This window comes from Danio rerio, chromosome 17 (assembly GCF_049306965.1).
Source record: "Danio rerio strain Tuebingen ecotype United States chromosome 17, GRCz12tu, whole genome shotgun sequence".
Taxonomy (NCBI): Eukaryota; Metazoa; Chordata; class Actinopteri; order Cypriniformes; family Danionidae; genus Danio; species Danio rerio.
Window position 1 is genome coordinate 16,566,231 of NC_133192.1, and position 23,273 is coordinate 16,589,503.

The 23,273-nt window shown below is 35.9% G+C and overlaps 1 protein-coding gene across 4 annotated transcripts in view; it reads right to left on the reverse strand.

Moving 5' to 3' along the window:
• Positions 1-264: 264 nt before the first annotated feature.
• The window catches only part of fam184aa (family with sequence similarity 184 member Aa), a 73,561-nt gene continuing 50,552 nt past the window's right edge, over positions 265-23,273 (reverse strand). For 2 of the 4 annotated variants that reach the window (XR_012392681.1, XR_012392683.1), the window contains 7 exons: positions 21,614-21,767; positions 18,499-18,626; positions 15,815-15,999; positions 9,960-10,106; positions 7,062-7,179; positions 6,767-6,906; positions 265-590 (listed from right to left, as the gene is read on the reverse strand). Coding sequence is in view for 1 of the 4 variants with exons in the window: in NM_214813.1 (NP_999978.2) it covers positions 582-590; positions 6,767-6,871; positions 7,062-7,179; positions 9,960-10,106; positions 15,815-15,999; positions 18,499-18,626; positions 21,614-21,767 (846 nt within the window). In the remaining 3 variants the exon portion in view is untranslated. The remainder of the gene's footprint in view (positions 591-6,766; positions 6,907-7,061; positions 7,180-9,959; positions 10,107-15,814; positions 16,000-18,498; positions 18,627-21,613; positions 21,768-23,273) is intronic. The other 2 variants (XR_012392682.1, NM_214813.1) reach the window with 2 other exon arrangements.

Consider the following 23,273-nt stretch of genomic DNA (forward strand, 5'->3'; position numbering starts at 1 on the left):
TAAATTACATTGCATAAAAACAACACGAGGGCGAATAAATAAATTGAGATTTAGATTTTTGGGGTAAACTATATTTTAAAACTATATTTTACCATGATTGTAAAGTAGTTTAGGCGGTTCATTTCGCTGTGGTGACCCCAGATTAATAAAGGCACTAAGCTGAAAAGAAAATGAATGACTGAATGTGAAGTAGTTTTCTTAGTTATTCTATTTTTCATCTGTAATAAATTATAATTGGTAAGAAGACGGCATCGTACAAATATATATGTAAGTGTCTGTGCAATTTATTTCAAAACTGGCAAGACATTGGTATTCCAACAGTTTTAGTCCATCCAGAAAATACATTTATGAATAGTATATGAAATGAGTGTGCATCTCATTTTAAATCAAGTAAATGCCCATATCAAAAAGGGAAAATAACAAACTCACAGTGAGATATCAAGAACAGACGAATGGACTATTGAAAACTGCAGTTTCACATGCTCTTGAGTTGAGTGTCTTGAAAAATTTAAAAGGAGAAGTACTGTGAAAATAGCTCTTGTGGTTGCTGTTCTTTTGGTGCTACAGTTGGATCCCCAGTCTTACGAGGGCTGCATGAAACACAGAAGTCAAACACAACCAGTTACATCGGAGAAAAGGGAATTTTAACATCCTAATCAAACATTCACATTGAGATGCTACTTTGCTGCATGGTGATACTATCTAATAATAGCTATACTTTTGTGTAGTGGCCACAAAAAAGTATGTGGACACTTAAGCCGCACTTTGAATGTCATTGCAGTAGATTAAAATGAACCTTTGAATGAAATATAGACCACGCAAGTACAATTTTTAAACCAAAAATTCTCACAAAGCAGGGTTTAAATAATAAAGCAGCACATACTGTTTAAAATTCAAACTTTAGATCACATTTTTTGTGCTCTGTGGGAAGGAGAAGCTTCTCGAAGGCTTATTTCAAATGAAAGTGAACTGAATCCGTCAGAAAGGGCCTTTCCACAAGTATCTGAAAATATTCTCTACATATCTGCATAAAGCACCACCAAAGATTAATCAAAGATGCAAAACTCCAAGAGGTCGTTTTTTTTGTTTATTGGAGTTTACTAGACTACAATGGTTTAATGTTTTAATGTTCAAAAACACATTTCATCCTTCATTGGCTATGTTTCCATCTAAAAATGTTAATGAAATGTATGCACAAAACAGGAACATCGCATAAAAGACGTGCGAATAATGCACTGTTTCCATCCATCGAGTCAAAGAGAACAAAATCGTCACTTCCTAATTAACTGTCGCCAAATATTAAAAGTAAAAACGGAATTTGCTGCGGTAGGAGAAGCTGCGCCAATCTTTTCCTTATTTATTAAATGACTTGCGCCTTAGAAGAAAATGCCGACACGCAATAAACGCATGGGGGCGTTTGAAGATGCGGAGTACAGATGCTCTTTATTCTGGAGGTAATTAAAATATGATAACACAAATACTTAAACAGTTAAGGCATTTTAAAATGACCAAAACAACATTTCAGATGTTCTGAAACATCCTGTTTGAGTCACAGCTTTTACAAATCCCCTCCATCTGAAAGCTCAAAATGCTCTGAATAGTCAGTCGAGTGCACCATGATTGGCTAAAAACATTGAGGATGGCTGTATCCGAAATTGCCTACTCAGTGGGTACTGCATTTTAATTTAAATATACTACTTGGCCATTAGAAAAGTACGTTCTATACAGTATGAATGTCAGCAGAATGAATATACCTCAGACGTACAAAATCTGACATTTTGATTGATCACGTGACCTACCAATGTTAGTTGCGTCACTTCACAATCTCGCCGGAAGTAGTAGGTCATCCGGGTACTTCTTGCATATTAGCTGCATTCCAAATGGCACACTATACACTATGCTCTTATCCACTATGTACACAGCAAACTCCTCCAAGTAAAATATACTCAGTTCAGAGAGTATTTGGTCCCTCTTTAAATAAGGTTGCTTAATGGTCTTCTGCTAAGAGATTTAATGTACTATATCTCAGCAGATTTCATCTAAGGCTGTGACTGAAGTCGTTTTCTGTTTCTTTTCTGTGTTTCTGTTTATTAAGAGCAGGTCTTCATCATCAGTTCTCAATCACCTAATTAATCCTTTCACTGTCTCATTATCTTGAGTAACTTAATTTATAAAGGGACCAAATACTATTTAAACTGAGTAAATTTTACTCTGAGATTTTTGCTGTGTACTTATGCACTTATACACTCAACAGTATAATATACGTATGTAGTGTCGTTCCTTTTTTTAATAAGTGGAAATTTAAACCATTCCCCAGATTACGTTTGATGGGTCCCAAATTAGTAAAATAAATGTCCAAACTACCAAATAATACCTGCCATGAGTATAACCACATTCACCACTAGGAGGTGCGATAATCACTCTTGTAGGAGAATTTTACTTTTTACAATCCACAATAAATAAAGTAATCCAACCTCAGTGCTCGAAAGCGCCGCCCATTCCGCTACATGGGAAAAGCAGCGGCCGTTGAGTGCATAAAGTGTCCATCATACCACACTTCTTTTTAACAGTTGAATAAGTGCATCATCCGGATATTTAAGAGTTTTCAGAGTGAATGTACTACTTACACAATTTACACTACAAAATAGCTTAGAAAAGTGACTTGGCACGCACATATTGCTTTTCAAATACTATAAATTTGGACATACTACTTGGCTCGCATTCTGTTTTTAGCATACTACGTATATAGTATGGAAGTATGCGATTTCGGACACAGCTCAAGTGTTGGAAATGCAACCCTAATGACCTGTTTCACAGAGGCTTCTAAAGCAAATCTTTTTGTAACAAATCAAGATTTTGCTTTTTCTTAATTAGTACTATTATTTTTAAGTAGAAGTATACCCATACACCATTTCAGAGAAGATATTTTGACATTTACATTAGACATTGTGAATCACAGACAGAGTTACACATGCAATTCATATGTGTCGAAATACTTTTTGTGGCCACTGTGTGTTACTTTTCTATGCTAGTCATTACTACAGTACATCAAGTCAACAGACATCCTAAAATTTGACATGTGCATCTTCTGCAGTGTCTCTTGACCAATAAGCAGCTACCCTCCTTGTTCAAGCATCAAATGAATCCCAGGCCCCATGCTGAAGTATTTCCTTTTAAATGATAAATAAAATATGCCGCTACTCCAGAAAGCATCTAATATTATCTACCATCTCAGAACTGTGCATCTTGGAACATAGAAGGAAGAAATACCAGAAATAGCACCCGTCTTTTAAATAAAGCCACAAAACAATAAATGCATGAAATGTGAAAGGGTGGAGTCTGGTTAATGGGCGGAGCCAAACTTGTGAGTGATGACATGTGATGCATGCTCGCTTTGGCATTCCGATGCCATCGTTTAATCACACAGTGTATGTGAACTTTCAGTTCAGTTTGTGATTGTATTCTTGTCAGACTCTACACAATAAGGACACTGGTACAGTACGTACAGTTTGTCATGCATATCAAGGTAGCATGAAATACAAACAGTATAATGTGTGCCGTTCACCTGCAAGATGCATTCAAGTGCGAGACGAGCATACCAACATTTTATTCTGGACACACATGGCCGTGTTCTTGTATAAAACGTCCAATCAACAGACAGACTGACTGCTTATCAACCAGGACTGAGACGATGTGATCCGACCAATGGCAAGACAGTTCTGTGGTTTAAGCGTGTCTCAGGATGTCTTGGACAATCTCACCTCCGGGTGGAGTTGGCCTGAGGCGGAGGGGTTTGCGGGGACGGAGGTTTGTTAGACCTGAGCTGATGTTGGTGAATGGGGGAGTTGGGGACAGACTCAAGGCAAGCAGGCGGAATGGAGCTGCCCGACATCCCTTCAGCCGCAACAATGCTTAGGCTCGGAGAGCTGGCGAAACTGTTCGCAGGCTTTCTACTCTTATGCTACATTAAAAGGACACACACAGAAAGGGATTGTGGGAAGGTGATGGCCAACTGCAGCTTCAAGCTAAACGATGACAAGGTAATGATGAACAATGAGGACAGGAAAATAGAAATGACAGATTGTAGCTCTGTTACAAAATCTAGTGCATGTTTCCATTTGGTAATAACACGTGTTTGAAGGTCTGTGAAGTCTTTTGAAATGTGCACTTTTATTCAATGTTTGACGTAATCTCAACCAAAATAGGAAGACAAGGTGGGGTAGGCATAATGTAGCTCCTCCCCCTTTTTAATAACAGCCAATAGGGTTTTGTTTATATCACTACTCTGCCAGTCAGAGCTGTCAAACTAAAGCATATCAGACTCAGGACAGCCACAGTCTATTGCTAGTTTTTATGTGTCGTCACACCGTTAGGGGAACGCCCCCCCCTGGCAGGCAAAACATTGCTATCTCATGCTGGCCGCCAAGTAACAGGTTGCATAAATTCTCGTTTTTAGGCAAAAAGCCGGATAATTGTTGTACAATAAGGTTTAGCGTTACTAACCGACAAGGAGACACACCTGAGCTGTGCTTTAACAGAAATCCTTCAGAGAAAGAACAACCAGAAAGGAGAAATTTATGGATTTGGCCGAATGGTAGCTCCATTGACCCATAACAATCCATGTTACCTATAAATGTCAGTGCATTTGTATGCTTTTTATAAAGTTACTATTTTAAGTTGATTATTAAGTGCAGTTAAAATACAAACTAAAATTTAAAGTAAAAGAATAAATGGCAGAAGTGAATGTAAAGATTTTTCCTACCAGCAAATATTAATCTAAGTAAAATAAACCGATACCAAACAGGGTTCAACGCTAAGGATTTTTTCTACTGGGCCGATCAAGCCAGTGGTTGAGATTTTTACTTGCCCTGCCAAAGTTTTCACTGGCCCCACCAAAAAAAAAAAAAAAGTTAATAGCTATTTCTTAGTCACATATTTTAAATAATGTGGCAAAATTATGTCTGTTAATCTAGAATTTAAACATTTTAAAATTGTTAATAAATGTAAAAAACAAAATTCAAGATTTTATACAAACGAAAGAGCAGTATGGAAAATGTGCTGGTATTTTATTGCAATTCTAAATTATGTTTGTCAAAAATTACATGTCAAACTGATGACAATTCTTTTTTTTTTTTGTTCTTTTTTGTTTCCTAATTTTGTACCCATGTAATTGTCTGCTTCCAAGACTTCAGAAATAGACGTTTTCTTTTTGCGGGTTGCGGGTGCAGTATATCGATTGTAAGTGTTTACAATTTACAGTTTGTTATCATATTTCGATTCTGTTCTGTTGATTTGTGATCCAAATATTTGTAGCTTGAAAAAGATGGAAATTTGACCGGTTTATGCTGCTTTTCTATGGAGATCTCAGTGTAGCTGCCATTAAGGCCATGAGATGAAATTTTTTGCCCACCAGGTCTCCGCACAGCTCATATGACTGAAAACATCTGTAGTAGTGTGATAATAGTATAACAATTTTTTTTTATAATAGTAATGCTGAGTCTGACTCACTAAGTTTCTCTAATCTAAAATACAACATCCTGCTTTGTTCAAATGGGTCTGATACATGTTTTGGTCTGTGCTGTCCCGCGCAGGTGCTGCACAGCAAATCAAAAAATAACATTGAAATTAAATATCTTACGCATAGTATTTATTCTAACACATATTTAATTGGTGAACAGTACTATATATAGATAGAGACATTGTAAATATGATTTCCTTTGGGGTGAATGAAGTATGCTTTGTTGTTAATATCAGCTGAATTACCACAGTGTTTCAGCCCAGACAGACGCAGCACAGAGCAGACATGACGATTTTGATCCTGCCCCAATAATGATTTTAAACCCAGAAGATGAAACTAGCTGACAAAAGCTCAAAATTATTCAGTGTTTCCCACAATCAAAGCTAACAGATGTTAATAGTGTCCTAATAGATGTTTAACACACATAAATCTGTTAAGATCTCAAAAAAGTACAAAAAGTAAGCATCACACTAGCAATGATCAATGTTGATTAGCTAGAGAAGTCACACTGAGGAAGGCATTGTGCCAAAACGTTTGTGTCTTTAAATGACCCGAAGAATGCAAGAAGAAAAAATAAATACAGTACGAAGCAATTACTTGATGAGTGCGAATCATTACCTATTTGAATATTAGCTAGAAAACACACAAAATGTGTGAAACTAAATAAAAAAATAAATAAAAGATGGTGTAAAGGGTGAAACATATTTTTAGACAAAGCACTAATAATATTAAAAATAGAACAGTTTATTTACATTTTAAATTGACTATTTATGTCTATTATCAGGCAACACTACTAATGTCAAATTTGATATCAATAATAATGCATCTCAAGCTGAAATTTGAAGAAATATGAATGAAAGTTTATTCTTGGTCAGGATGGACACGCAGCACATTAGGTTTTGCAACAGAACTTATGACTTAGAAAGTAAGGTAGAAGTTGATGTTTGAACATGGATATAAGACACAGACAATGAAAAACGTACAAACACAACTTACGCAACACAAAGCAAAACTCAGACCAACTAAAAGGACAGTAGAAGACTATAAATAACATCCCATTCCAGTAGTACCTCACTCTTCCCATAAGGCATAACCTTTGAAGTGTTCTTTTATTATATATTCATGGATTCCATGAAACTGTACAGATGGAGCGCTTTTAAAAAGGTTTACGGGTTTCACTATCAGATCAATCCAATTTACGTGGACTTCAGAGGTACTCTTTGATCAGTGTGGCTGTGTCTCTCTAACCTTTATAAGGGGGTTTATGACCCCGACATTGGGATTGGTGTTGAACACCTTGTTGAAGCCAGGTTCTCGATTCACCAGCTCCAGTTGATAAAACTTCTTGTCATCCTGGAACAAAGGAGTCACAGTCAGACCGAAAGGCCCTGTGCAGAAAAATCAATGAACTGATATTGACTTTTGTCTAAAAATGTGTAATGCTTTAGGGCAAAAAAAAAAAAACTTATGTAGAATTACAATAGTATACGCAAACTTTTAACAGCTTGCTGTACCTCTATGGCCCATTGCTGTATATACTTACCACAAGCTTCTTGACCAAGGTTTCTCTCTCTGACACCATCTCTCTGAGATCTGCAATGACCTGGAGGTCCTCCGGACGGCTTTCTCTATTCCTGAACTTCTCCTCCGTACCTTCCAACCTACTCACACCCCACACATAGACATCAACCATTATACTGCAGTAAAAACAATAGCTCCGTCACAAAACCAAGCAAGCTGCCAACATGTTTAAGTAGAGTGTTATTTATAGCTTTTATCTGACAACACTTTAATTTGATGGTCTCCTGTAGACATTGTTAACTATTTGTAGCTGCAACTACATGCCGACTAGCAGTCAGTAGGCTTGGTTGACTATTTTAACTGATATACTTAATCTAGTTTGATCACTTAGTCTAAGATGTTATTGCATGGACAAAATACAAGTACTTTCCAAAAATAAATAATGCAAAATAAGCTGTGCTTTTAACATTAAACATTTTTTTTGTCAATTCATTGTGAAATATACACTTACCTGCCACTTTATTAGGCAGCAACTCAATGCATTTAGGCATGTAGACATGGTCAAGACGATCTGCTGCAGTTCAAACCGAGCATCAGAATGGGTAAGAAAGGTGATTTAAGTGACTTTGAACGTGGCATGGTTGTTGGTGCCAGACGGGCTGGTCTGAGTATTTCAGAAACTGCTGATCTACTGGGATTTTCATGCACTTTGCCTGGTTGATGCTAGAGGTCAGAGGAGAATGGCCAGACTGGTTCCAGCTGATAGAAAGGCAACAGTAACTCAAATAACCACTCGTTAAAACTGAGGTATGCAGAAGAGCATCTCTGAATGCAAAACACGTCAAGCCTTGAGGCATATGGGTTACAGCAGCAGACCAAACCGGGTAAAAACTGAGGCCACAATTTGTAAAGGCTCACCAAAATTAGACAGATTGAAAAACGTTAATTAGAAAATTGGAAATAGGTTGTCTGGTCTGATGAGTCTTGATTTCTGCTGCAACACTCGAATGGTAGGGTCAGAATTTGGCATCAACAACATGAAAGCATGGATCCATCCTGCCTTGTATGAACGGTTCAGGCTGTTGGTATTGGTGTAATGGTGTGGGGGATATTTTCGAGGCACACTCTGGGCCCATTAGTACCAATTGAGCATTGTGTCAATGCCAAAGCCTACCCAAGTATAGTTGCTGACCATGTTCATCCCTTAAGAACACAGTGTACCCATCTTCTGATGGCTACTTCCAGCAGGGTAACACAGCATGTCATAAAGCGTGAATCTCAGACTGCTTTTTTGATGAGTTACTGTACTCAAATGATCAGATCTCAATCCAATAGAGCACCTTTGGCATGTGGTGGAACTGGAGACTCACATCATGGCTGTGCAGCCGACAAATCTGCAGCAACTGCTTGATGTTATCAATATGGACCAAAATCTCTAAGAAATATTTACAGTACCTTGTTGAATCTTTGCCACGAATAATTAAGGCAGTTCTTAAGGCAAAAGGTGCACCAACCAAGTACTACTAAGGTGTACTTAATAAAGTGGCCGGTGAGAGTATATATATTTTTTATTAAGAAATGTTCAATGAGTCGTCACTTAATAAAACTAACATCATCTCCCAATTGTAATTTATGCTCAGAGGATGTAATAGGATATATAGTACAAACATGTTTTAGGAATGTCCAGAAGTGAATAACTTTTGACGAAAATGTGTCACTGACCTTGAAGGATATACTGGAATCAGACAGATCATGTTGTCCTAAGCTTTTTCTTTTAAATGATGATTCCTCTTTTGACTTTTCTTTATTTCAGAAAAAAATGTATGTTCTGATTTAACAGCAGCTAAACAAATAGTTTTATCTTGGCAGCCTCCACACTCCCTGGACCGGAAACACTGGATGTATATGTTCTTGGACTTTGCAAATATGGAACTGTCTCTGGCAAGGATGCATGGCGCTTCCATAAAAACTATTAACACATGGATATGTGCAATGACTAAGATAAAAGATGTGCTATTGTGATTTTTTTCATATTATTTAACCTATGTGTCAAATGTACTTACATTTTTGTCTACTTATTTATTTACTTTAGTTATTTATTTACATGTATTGTAACATTTTTCTTTTTTTATTATTATTATTGTTATTATTATTATTGTTATTATTTTTCTCTCTCGTTTTTGGCTCTGATTTGTTTTCTTTTTTGTTTAATTATTGATATATATATCTTTTTGTCTGGGGTGGGTGGGCTGCAGGATTATTAATCATTAGCCTGCAGTTGGTTGCAATCCTCATCTATAACAATGTATGCTAAATTATTTCCAGCTGTTTAATACAAATTTGATCACAAAAAAAGAAATGTTCATTGAGTGTGATAAATTTCTGGAAATGAATGCTTTAAATGATCTTTCTTTTCAGACATTTTTACAACATACACATGGACACTTGTATCTATTTTGTATCTATCTTGATTTGGTCTCTTAATCTTTCCGAAGCTGTGTTTTAAGTATTTAAATGTTTGACATGCTAACATTTTGCATTAAAAATTCTCATTTGTGGACAAAAGTGATCCAATGTATTGCATCCCAATTAAAAGTATCCTTTATTTTTTTCTAAATTGTATGCTGCTAAGATTAGTGGCTCAATAATAAACATCAACAAAATACTTTGAACTTCATGTATGGAGTGATCTCAAGAGAAGCAATTATGTTTGGTGTACCGTTTTAGCCTCCGAAAACTAATGCATACTTGTACTCTAGCAGACAGAAAGGCAGCTCACATGGTTTCGCAACTGAGCTAATGTGATTCATCAAGCTAATTTTCCTTCTAAAATATTCACAAGGATATTATATTAAAACGATGTGTCTTGATACTCAATTCAATGTGATATTTAATCTGTAACTGAGATAAAGGCACTCACAGAATCTGCAGAGCTGAGATCTTGTCTTTTAGCAGCTCCTGAGCTTTGTTAAAATCTGACAGCATGATCTGGGTCTCTCTGTTATGTGAAGCGTTCAGCTCGTCAATCTCCCTCTCGAGGCGCTTGGAAAGATCCTGTTCACGAGCCCTATGTGAAAAAAAAAAACCTTTTAGCATGTGCAAAACAGTTTGTTCTTAGATTTACTCTGCTTATAAGAATCTACAGAGTAATTGCTATTATGCTAGTTTAACATCCTTTAAAAAAGCATGAAACATGAATTTGGCTTGTGTATTGGTTTTTGCTCAACACTAAAAATCATTTACATCATGCAAATGTTTGAGGTTCATGTAGGCCTCTTTTTCGTGTTGTGCATACTAGAGCTGCACGATTCTGGCTAAAATAAGAATACCGATTTTTTTACTTAAAATAAAGATCATGATTCTCTCACGATTCTGTGGATGTAAAATAAAGGTATGGTAAAAACAAACATATGGCACAACATCGATAATAATATTATGTGTAGGTCTACCGGTTTCTATAAATAATTCTATTCTACTTACTAATTCTATGTTGAATTATTATGTTTGAGATATATGCTTGCAATCTGTCATATTAGACAATTTTATTCACTGATAAAATCAGACATTACCATTATCAGATTATATTCAACAATATATAGGCTAGAGTAGTTATACTGACATTGTAAACATTTATTTTCATGCACAACTGTGGGTTAGCTATGAAAGAAAAAACATATAAATGCTTGTCGTAATCATAACTCTAAAATGCAATACGATCATTTAAATGAAGTGCACACTTTCGGTTTCATTCTGACTGCTAAGTGCTTGTTCATACTTCGCGCGCGGCTCCCAAACGATCACTCTGTGCCACAAACTGAATATTATTTACAACTGTATTACCTGTTACTCGCAACATATGCAGGTTCTGTTCACTAAAGTAGACACGCGCGCGTCTATCATTAAGTAGAGCGCGCGCTTCTCTGTGATAACAGCTCACGGTCAGCAGCTTACGTCACGTGTGATTTCCCGATCGCTTAAATATCATTATATTAAGACAAAAATGGCATTTTTTTGGTGAATTTTACCTTATAAATACAGTATGTGACTGATTTAACATCATTTGGAGGTGTCAATGTCACTGAGCAACGTGTGTGAAACAATGAAAAGACTCGTGCAGCCGCCTTTACTTCTCTCCTGAACTTGAAAATATGATTGGCAGAATCGTAGAAATGCTGGATTAATATCGTCAAGGGGGTCAAATCGAGATCGTGATCTTTTAACGATTAATTGTGCAGCTCTAGTGCATACAATGTATAAGCAGCTCACACATGTGCTCTGAGTCCTCATTACAGTACTCAGTTTGTCCACAAGGTGGTAGCGCTGAACTAAATGGTTATTTCATAGATCATGACTAAACCTATGTATGTTTTTGCCCAATGTAAAATTGTAACTACTTTCCTAGGTATCCTAACTTGCCAAGTTAACCTTATTCAACTAGTTAACCTAGCCAGTTTAAAGTTATCAAAATGAATGTACGATGTGTTTTCTGAGATATACCAGAGGCAAGATTTACAAAGAATGTACAATAGGTTATACACTAACTGATAAAAGTCTTGTCGCCTATACATGTTTTAAGAGGAACAAATAACTTGACTAACTTGACAATAACTTCTAGTTGATCGTTTGGTATCAGAAGTGGCTTTTATGAAAGGCAACGGCCTCCAAATTAGGGAAAAAAGAGCGGGCACTGACTATCAGCTGATAATAAAAGAGCGCTCTTTTCTTCATTCCTGTTATTAATCTGTTTCTAGGGTTTGTTTGTTTTACTCTTCTTGACAAGCTGTTTTACTATAGTTTACGACAGAAAAGTTCTCATTTGGCCATCTTCTTTTAATCTAGGCCTTTTTAAACCAGTAGCCTCTTAATGTCATTTCCATGGCATGATTTATGCACGTGATGTATGCAAATGTTCTATATTAGTTTATGTTTACGTGGCGGATATCGCGCTCTCTCACTCTCTTGTTAACATCTTTATTCTTGTGCTACATGACAAAAGCTTTTTTAGTCCTCGTGTAGCTTTTTTAGTCCTTTTTTTCACAAAAGCTTTTTTAGTCCTCGTGTATGAGATTTAAGGTTTGCGACTCTGCTTAAGTCTGTTCTGAAATGAAAGCGTCAGGCTTGATGTCATTCGCTATGGTTTTTAATGACGTGCGACTGGCATTGACAGGTAAGAATTCGATCTAACTGCTTACACTGCAGACACGAGGACACGGATCCAACTCATTTCCGATAAATTTCCACATGTAAACAAGGCCTGATCTGATTTGAATAAATTGGAATCCATGTGATTTTTTCCTGCTTACACGTACACAAGCCATATCTGATCTGTGCCACATGGGAGAAATAAAATCGGAATTGAGTCACATAAGCTGTGCAGTGTAAATGCAGCCCAAGTATCTGCCCAATAAATAAATACAAGAATTTTAAGGGCAAAATAACAAAGAAATTTGTTTAATCCCCAAAAAATAAAGAAATAATTAAATAAATCAATAGATAGATGGAGGTAAGGAGAACAAAAAAATCTCACTAGCTATAACACGGGTGCCCAAACTCGGTCCTGGAGGGCCGATGTCCTGCAAAGTTTAGTTCCAACCCCAATCAGACACCTGGGCTAGCTAATCAAGCTCTTACTAGGCTTTCTAGAATCATCCTTGCAGGTGTGTTGAGGCAAGTTGAATCTAAAATCTGCAGGACACCAGCCCAACAGGACTAAGTTTGGACACCCCTCGCCTATTAGAACTAATATTGGTGACTAAATAGTCACAAAGCCCCTGGAAAGGCACATAAAAAAAATTATATATATTCTTCAGATCATGGCACAATCCAATAGCATAGACATGCCTTTAAAAAAAAAATTCTTAAATGTGGCCTTACCTAATGTTGTCTTTTTAAAAAAATAATGGTTAACTGTGTGAGCACCAGTATGACTGTAAAAGTATTGATTTGGTATTGTAAAAACTCAAACAATTCCCAACCAATTGCCAAATAACTTTGCAGATCTTTAACCGTCACAAACAGAAAAAGGTAATATCCAAAACATCTAGTGGGGCACTTTTTGAATTCTTTCTAAGAGCAGTCCACTAAAAGATCCTGATAATATAACTGTGAAAACCAGCAGTTATAACTTTTTGTTAAAGACTGTAGTGTCAACAAATAGAGCAAATACTGAGAACAGAAATAAAGCCAAGGAACACAACCTAAATTATTTATTAGAACAAATCCCCTTAGTTCCCCAAAGAGCATGATCTATTTTCGTGAGCCAGAAATTAGCTCCTCATTTGAATGAAACCAAAGGAAATTTGTTTGTGCATCTCTGCTAGACACCTCTACTGACCTTGTAGCATTTATATATCGCTGGAACAGAGGAAAATGGCTGAGATGAGCTCTGCCTGTAGGCGATGGGCTCCTGCGTGGGAAACAGCTCTGTCTGCTTTCTTCTCATATTAAATTAGCTTCTAGTTCAGCGAGACTGACCTTTTGGAATTTATAATTTAGTAGCTCATGAAAGACTCCGCACACGCACAAGATGTCTGTTGCACTTTTTTTTGGCATAAAATAAAACTATCAAAAACTTGGATGATGGTAATGTTCACAGATTGTACTCTAACCTTAACATGAAAGCATTAGCATGAGCGCTGCAATTTCCTGTTCCTGTATGGCATTTTATTTGAAAGAGAAACAAGAGGTGCTAGTGAAAAAAGGGTGATACAAGGTTAGGGCTCGATTAACAATAATAAAAAAGAAAAAAGAAATTTGAGAACAGTCAAATGTGTTGAATACTGGCTAAAATTCTGCTAGAAATACAAAAATAATGTAATGTAATGTGTTTATATAGCGTATATATAGTGTATGGCCATACACCCAAAGTGATGCACAATCATAAATGGGGTGGTCTCTCCACACTACCACCAGTGTGCAGCATCCACTTGGATGAAGCGACAGCAGCCGCAGGACAACGGCACCAGTGCACTTACCACACACCAGCTATAGAAGGAGTGTAGAGACAGTGACAGAGCCAATTCTATGGAAGAGGATGATTGGGAGGCTATGATGGGTAAGAGCCGATTGAGGGAATTTGGCCAGGACATTTGGAAATTTTGGCCAGGTTACACCCTTACTTTTTACGAGAAGTGCTATGGGATTTTTAATGACCCCAGAGAGTCAGGACCTCAGTTTAATCTGAATGACAGTGCTGAATGAAAGTGTCCCTTCACTACTGGGGCATAAAGACTCACAAAGACTGCAGGTTGAGTGCTTCCTGCTGGCCTCATTAACACCACTTCCAAAAATAGGAAGGTCCCAGTTTTACTTATTTTAGGTGAGCTGGTAATGATTAAAACTTTAATATATTGTAATATTATTATAGACTTAGAAATAATTTTATTTAATTAGGTTTTTATTTTAACATATTTATTTCTTTATTTGTTTTTGTCATTTCAGTGGTTGTTTTAGATATATCTACATATATCACCTTGGTATTTGATCTTAATGATTTTTAATATGTAGTCATGAGTTATTTTAGTAGCACATTAAACTGCAGTATAATATAATAGCTTTTACTAATAGTCTTAACTTATTGTCAGTTTTCAATTTTCATTCAATTAATTGAATAATTTGTTTTTTTATTAATGTTTTTAAACATTTATAATCTATCTATATACTTGTATCTATAGACGGAACTTTTGAAAACCTTTGCTGTATACTGCCTAAAATTATGATGTGATTGTAAAGATTGACTGATTTTAGAAGTGTTATTGAATACTTAATCATAAATTATTTTAGTAGCACAGTGAGTATATTAATTAAAATACAGTATACTAACTTTTACTAATTTGTTGTCAATTTTTCACTTTTAATTTTAACTTTAGTTATGTTTTAGTCGTTTTCAGTAGTTTTTATATAGTTTTGCCTTCTTTCATATAGTTTTGCCTCAGAATCGGTGCGACCAGTAAACAGCCAGTCCATATTGGCAGCAGCTGGTGCGCAGGCAATGATGTCATAGAGATGCTCTATTTATTCATTCATTCATTTATTTTCTTTTCGCCTTAGTCCCTTTATTAATCAGGGAACGCCACAATAAATTAAATGGCCTACTTATCTAGAATATGTTTTACGCAGCGGATCCCCTTCCAGCTGCAAGTGCAACCCGTCACTGGGAAACACCCATACACTACGATCAATTTAGCATACCCAATTTACCTACAGTGCATGGGAAAATGGAACACCCAATGGAAACCCATGCAAACATGGGGAGAGCATGCAAACTCCACACAGAAATGCCAACTGACCCAGTTGAGGCTCTAACCAGTGACCTTCTTGCTGTGAGGCATCAGCGCTACCCACTTTGCCACCACGCCGGCCCTACTCTATGTTTACTTTAATAATATTTTTCTTAAATTAAGATTTTTCAAACTAATTTCAAATCAATTTTAAGTAAAGCTCTTATAAATTAGGGTTCTATTATTAAGGAAAACATACATTTGTACATTACGTGCATTACAGTTCTTAGAAAGAAAATCACAATTAGCAAAAATCGACAGGTCATAAATCTAAAAAAATATCAGAAATCAAAATAATTGAAATCGGCGCATATCTGTTTTTCTTCTAGCCTAAATAAAACCAATAAAATTTTATCCAGAAGAAATATTATTATAGGAATTACTGTGAAAAATCCTTGCTTGTTTGGTAAATATTTAAAAAAAGACAAAATGTACAGGAGGGCGAATCATTTTGAATTGAACTGTATATCCTCATAAGGCATTGATTAGTCAGTACCTGATCTGCAGGTTGGCTTCACTGCGCACCCGCAGAACTTCTTTCCCTTTGAGCTCCAGCTCCTTGGTTAGTGTGCTGATGGTCTCATTGAGCGAGTGGATTTCATGGTCCAGATCAGCGATGCGGTTCTTCCTGCAGCTCACCTCCTGCCTCAGGTCAGAGATACGACCCAAAAGGTCCTGCTCCTGCGCACGGCAAACCAGCAAAATATTGGAGATATCGACTCAAACAGATGGATGACTGTGTGCACAAACAACGCAGCTGATGCAGTTTTCATAATTTCATCGCCTTGGAATGATTCGCTTAAAAAAGCATTAGAAGATTTTGTGCCAAGGGCTTTCAAAATATGCATATAGGTCACATTAAAAGAGATTCAATTGTGCTGAAGTATTAACTGAAGTGAAACGAACATGAGAGAGTGAGACCGCCAGTGTGTATTAGCCCAGACAGACAGAGAGGGAGATTATAAATCAAATATGAAAAATGGGAAAGGGGTGTAAGTCACGGTAAGAGCTCTCCCATAATTCACAATTCACTACCTCATACTTTATTCATCGAGGTTATTCTTCAAATTTCTCTAAAGTGCAGCTTAGCTCGGAGACATTTTTATATTGGCCTGACACTTCGCTTCACCTCCCATTCAGACTCAAGTCTCTTTATTGTGACTAAACCATAACTGTGGGCACCAAAGTGGCATCTGCTTTTATTCAGACAGCAAGCAAATTCCTGGCCCTCAGCATAAATAGATGTACATCAAACTGAGAGATTCTGGGTATCTATAAGTGGTCATGTTTATGGAAAATGTATATTCTTATTGTCATATTTAAAGAGGTCCTATTTTCACCTTTGGTTTGAGGATAAAAAGATCTATGGTTTATCAATGTTGAAAAAGGACCGCACTCTTATGGAAAGGGGGAGGGGTCAGCAGCTCATTTGCATTTAAAGAGATGGCATGGTCAAAAAAGGGCATTCACATCATGGTGGGATAAATGATTTATGAGATTTTAGGGCTAAAACTTTATAGCAATTATACACCTAAAAAATTATATTAAATCTTGTAAAAAAAAAAAGAATAATATGACAAATTTTAAGAGATAATTTATACAAAAAAAAAAAAAACTAAGATTATTTTCATCTTTATGTCATTCCAAAAATGTATGACTTTCCTTCCTCTTTTAACATATAAAGAATACATTTTGCAAGATGTTGAGATCCAGATAATGATGGACTCAAATGATGACAATGTAAGGACAGATTTAAACAGATTTAATGAGGTGTAGGTGATGTCAGCTAGTTCAAAATGCAACTGCTAGAGTGCTTTCTAGAACAAAGAAATATGATTGCATTACTCCACTTCTTTCATCGTTGCATTGGCTCCCTATTAAATATCATAATAATTTAAAAAAAATTATTGACTACCTACAAAGCCCTGAACGGCTTAGCTCCCCGTTACTTGTGGAGGCTCCTGGTGTATTATAGCCACTTACGTCCACTATGCTCAATTAATTCTTGACAACAATTATTACCAGTATATCAATTGTAGGCGGTAGATCTTTCTCATATCTGGCACCTAACTATAGAACAGCCTTCCTAGCACAGTTCAGGAAGCAGACACACTCTGTCAATTCAAAACTAGATTAAAGACATATCTCTTTGGATTAGCATACACATAAAACACAAATGCAAATCTCAAGATCTCCCTCGAATTCATTCATGTATTCATATTCCTCCAGCTGATTCCTTTGTTTATCGGGGGTTGCAATAGCAGAATGAACCACCAACTATTCCATCATATGTTTTATGCAGCGGATGCCCTCCCACCCGCAACACAATACTAAGAAACACCAAAAAGTATACTATGGCCAATTTAGTTTATTCAATTCAACTATAGGGCATGTCTTTAGACTGTGGGGGAAACCGAAGCACCTGAAGGAAACCCACTCGAGCACAGGGAGAACATGCAACAAGCAAACTCCACACAGAAATGCCAACTGGCCCAGCCAGCACTCGAACCAGTGATCTTCTTGCTGTGAGCCAACAGTGCTAACCACTGAGCCACCATGCCACCCTACCCTGAATTATGCTAGGAAAGAGGGGGAAGAAGTGGGGTGGATGAGGGATTCTTCAGAGCGAAGATGACTAAGGTAAAGAAATCGGGTTATTTATATATGTTTTGGATTCATCTGAAAATCATGAGATAATTAATGTGGGACCAGTCATGATCAATCATAAGCACGTGATCCCCTTGAAATTAGCTTATAAATAAACTTCACTTATTTCTAGGGATGCATTAATATATTACATTTTCTCAATAAGTTTGCTAAACATGTTAAAATATTATATGTTTTCCATTTGTAGTACAAAAATTCAAAGTTTTAGCTGTTCAAACGAAAAAATAAAAATGCTCTGTGGCTGAAACTTCAAGATAACAGTGATGTATATCATGTTTTGCAGCCTTTGTAGTTTTGTTTAGGCTCAAATAAATGTCCTTATCTGAAAAGCTTCTTACTAAATGCAAATAGAGAAATTTGAGGCATCACCAGTAACCAGATGCAAATGAAAGCCAGAGCAAAACTGAATCAAATATCTCTCTAACAAAGAGTAACAAAGACAAAAACATCTAAAAATGTAACAAAGAGACTACATTCATAACCAGGTTTGTATAGTGAAAAGGAAAGACTCACATGTTCTTTGCAGCGATCAATGGTGTCGTCCAGCTCTCGTTTGGCAGCGTTGTTCTCCTTCAAGTGGACTTGTCTGAGGTGTTCAATGGCAGTGGCGTGGAGATGATTGAGCTCCGACCGCAGAGAAGCTACAAACAAACAATATAGTGCAAATGAATATTTATGTCTTAATTTGATCATTAATCAGTAACTCCTCAAGCGATGTGACAGGCAAATAAAAAAATGTTATTAAATATGTTAATAAAAAAATGTTATTGGTTTTAGAGTGAAGCTTGTTTTCAGGTTATTAAATGCAGATCTATTTTAATAAATCACATCATTTTAAATGGAACAAAAATATTATAATATCCCGCAAAAAAGACCAGTATTATAGTCGTCGTACAAACCAAATACTTCAACACACTTAGTTTCTTGCATTAAAGTGATCGTTCATGCAAAAAAATGAAAATAATTTACTCACTATTTACTCTCACTCAAATTGTTCCAAATTGTTCGTTTTTTCATCTTAAAAACCGCTCCATTTCCACATTATCGTTTTAATTCTTTCTGTCATCTACACTAAAATGACTGAAAATGCTTTTGGTCAGTACTGCACATACACACAGATGTAAGATGCCTGTACCTGCATCCTATCTGCCTTCCATTTATTTACTTTCCGTCTCTTTGAAACATTGCAGCAAAATGTCGAAGAAACAATAGCTCACATTCTATGTCCTTTGAAGAGAGGAAATGTGGAGCATTTACACACTGACATTAATCTTTAATAAAGCTTTCAAAATAGACAACATCCAAAACATCTGCTTTACAATGTTGTCCACCCTATTAGCTGAATTGGTCACATGATTGCGTCACATGACTAAAATGCGTCATCATTTTCGAAAAACACATATATCACTTGCACTTGTACTATGCTGGAAAAGTTGGCGGTTCACTCCACTGTGGTGAGTCCTGATGAATAAAGGGACTAAGTCGAAAAAAAAAATGAATGAATGAATGAATGAATTAACTATGAATAGAAAACCCTAAAGTGCATGTGGCATTAACTATACCATACATTCATGCACAGGATTAAACAGTGACCGAACCACTCATTTTATTTGCATATCAGAGTGACATCACAGTGAAACATCATGTGTTTTATTGTATTTAAAATTATTTCCTATTATGTCTTATATTATGATTGTGAAATATGTAAATTAGTATATTTATATACTAATTTACATATATTTAGTATATATATATATATATATATATATATATATATATATATATATATATATATATATATATATAAAATAAAATCTGCACATTTTGTTTATTTTTTAAATGTGTTTATATTTATGGCATTTTGAATTAGAAAAGTGGCAGTTTTATTTATTTAATACATGGAAAATGTATTTAGAACACATGGAAAGTGTTTTTTATTACAGAAAACAAGTGTGTTGAGTCTATTTGGCTCATTCATAACTCAAATGGCTATGCCTGTCTATGCAATACAGGAAAATTGTACACAAACCTACATATTAGTCAAACATTTTTAAGTGTACTACTTTAAATTGTTACTTAAAAATGTATTATTAGGCTAAGGCCAAACGGCATCTTAGGCCCTGTTTACACTAATATGTTTTACGCATAAGTTTTGCTACAGTATTGCCTTCTTTCCACACTACCCAGGAGTTTTCAAGCCCTGAAAACAGAGATTTTTGAAAATGCTGCTGCTTCGTGTTTGTGTGGATTGGGGAAAACAGAGACATCTGAAAACAGAGGCGTGGCTGCAGACATTCGCATCTGATTGGGGCTTTTTCCCAAATATCAAGTGCACAAATTTCAGTCTTGCATCCTCTTTATAAGTTCAGACTGCGCAAGTTTGAAATAGAAAACAAACTTCCAAGGACAAGTCGGGTAAAAGCAGCGTAGGCTACTTTATAACCTCATTTGCATCACCCTTGCTATGTTGTTTCACTTAATCTTAGCAATAAAATGAAAACATGATTTAAGTAACTGCCTATTTTTATTTTGATATTAACAACTTAACAGACGGAAGAAATGTTGAGGCGTCGTGTTGCTACATATTTATATGACCATCATCTTCCTTGTATGCATATTTATAACAGAACGGAGCCTACAACATTACTGCCTCCTTTCATTTTCATTGAAAAATATGAAACATACCCTGTCTCTTTTGCTGAATTTCAGTTTTAATAATCAATAATGGCCATTATAAAAGTGTAAAGTACAAAAGGTTTATACAATATAGGAAATAAAGGCAAGCAATCAGTCAATTTGCAGAATCAGTGTACAAAGTTACATAAATTAATATAACTTATCTTTGCGCTCAGCCAAAACACATTAACTGAGAACAAGTAATACAATTAAAAAGATCATTAGATATAGACAAGATTAATTAAATATTACGTTTAACAACTATAGTGAGATGAAATTCATTGAAAGATTCTTGATGAACTGTCTGACCTGCGCTGCTCTCACCCGGGGAGGTGTGCTCAAAGCACCCGCTGACTGCCTGGAGCTCAGACGTGCACATATGCTGCAGCACATGCAAGAGTATGTGTGTGGTCACATGATGTGTGTTTTCAGAGGTGTAGTGAGGACGGAGATCTGTTCAGAAACTCCGTTTTAAAACTAAAATGTATTAGTGTAAACAGGGCTTGAGTATGGATGGACAGCCAAAACAGAGAGAAAAATATGTGTTTTTAAATGGAAGCGTGTTAGTGTGGACATGGCCTCAAACAGGTTTGGACCAAGTGGAGAATGAGAACATGATGATAGAATTTACATTTGTTGTGTGTGAATTATCCCTTTAAGATCCTACTAAGCGCCTAATTAAAGCCGTAACAGCTCTAGGGTAGTGACCAAAAGGTTGTAGGTTTAAATCCCTGCAGCAACTGATCTTTGAACTATTATCATCAAACCCTTCAGCAAAAAAAAAGATCTCCTTTGTAATAAGTGCTCTGTGAGTCGCTTTAGGATAAAAGTGGCAGTGAAAATGACTGTTTACTTACATGATAACAGTGCATATGAATACACTACAAGACTTTAATGACCGCATAAAGGCTGTAATCTCGTAGGCCGGAGTTAATGTGAGCGAATGACTCACCCAGCATGGCTTTGCCTTCATCTTCCAGCTCAAAGCGCAGCGTCTGCAGCTCCTGGTCCGATTGCTGTTGGAGTATATCCAGAGTCTGTCTGTGGGCTTCTCTCAAAGCGTGCAACTCTTCCCTCTGTTCCTGTTTCAGACGGTCCTCCAGCTCCTACATGCACACGCACAGAAGGAAAATAAAGAGATCCACATACACAAGCACATGCATAAAACAAAAGAGCGAATTTGCATCTGAAAACAACGGGATGCAGTGAGAACAAAAGGTGTCATTGAGAAAACTCACATTTATTTAAGGAAATAACAGAGCTTGCAAAGCCGTGAAATAACCAGTGTTAGAGTTTTTGTTAAGCAAAGAGGTTTCAAATGGTGTTTTCCTACTGTCATCCCACCAAGAGTACATTTTGTTGTGAATATTAGAAAAAAATATATATTATACACATACAGTGGGGGAAATAAGTATTCAAAGAAAATCAAGCTGTGGAATGGCCCAGCCAATCACCTGACTTTAATCCAATAGAGAATACTAAATAAAGATCAAATTTGATAGACGAGACCCACAGAAGAATCAAGATTTTTACACTCTGTTGAAGTCTATGAAAAACTCACACCTGAGCAATGCATGCAATGCATGAGAGGTCCCTTTAAGCTGCCATCATTAAAAAAGTTTTATATAAAATACATTTCAGTACTTTCTCCTTGTGTCATTCCATTGTTATTCATAACTCCTTTTTTAATATTTTTTTTGTTTTCTTTTGTTTTTATGTTTGTATTGCTAAAACATATATGATAAACCAATAGTAGATTATGTCAACTCTGCTGTTGTGAAATTCCAGTGAATTTCTCATGAAGTTATACAAAACATATGATATACATATGAAATATTATGATGAAAAAAATAAATAAATAAAAATAATAATTATATATATATATATATATATATATATATATATATATATATATATATATATATATATATATATATATATATATATATATATGATGAAAATGCATTAAATTCTATAAACACCATGTGGTATCTGGTTTGAGGTTAGCATCTTGAGCTGAAGCACAAAATGGTGGAAAATGTCTCTATTATTTTAAACTCTGTTAGTGTTTTAAAAGGCATAACAATGAGTTAAATAACAAATAGTAGCACAATCAAATGCTCTAATTCCTGAGATATGGGTTGGCAAACAAACAAAACATATTTTTAAAAACCTGGAATCCAATTAAGCTTTATATTAGTGATGCTGACCTGTAACTCTTTGGCTGGTTTGGCATACATCGAGTTGTGGAGCCTACACACTTCTCTGTAAATTGTTGTTTAATTATATTTAATCAATTATTTTTCTTATGCTTTCTTGAAATATTTTATATAATGTTGTGTCTGACATTCTGTGTATTGTGAAATGGCCTTTGTACTCTTTCTGTTGTAGTTAAGGTTATTGTTTATATGCCAAAAACAATTAAAATATATATACACAAAATGCTCCAATTCACATTTTTTCATTCATTTATTTTCTTTTCAGCTTGGTCCTTTTATTAATCAAGGGTCGCCACAGTGGAATGAACCGCCAACTTATCCAGCATATGTTTTACGGAGCGGATGCCCTTCCAGCTGCAAACATCCATACACACTCATTCACACACATACACT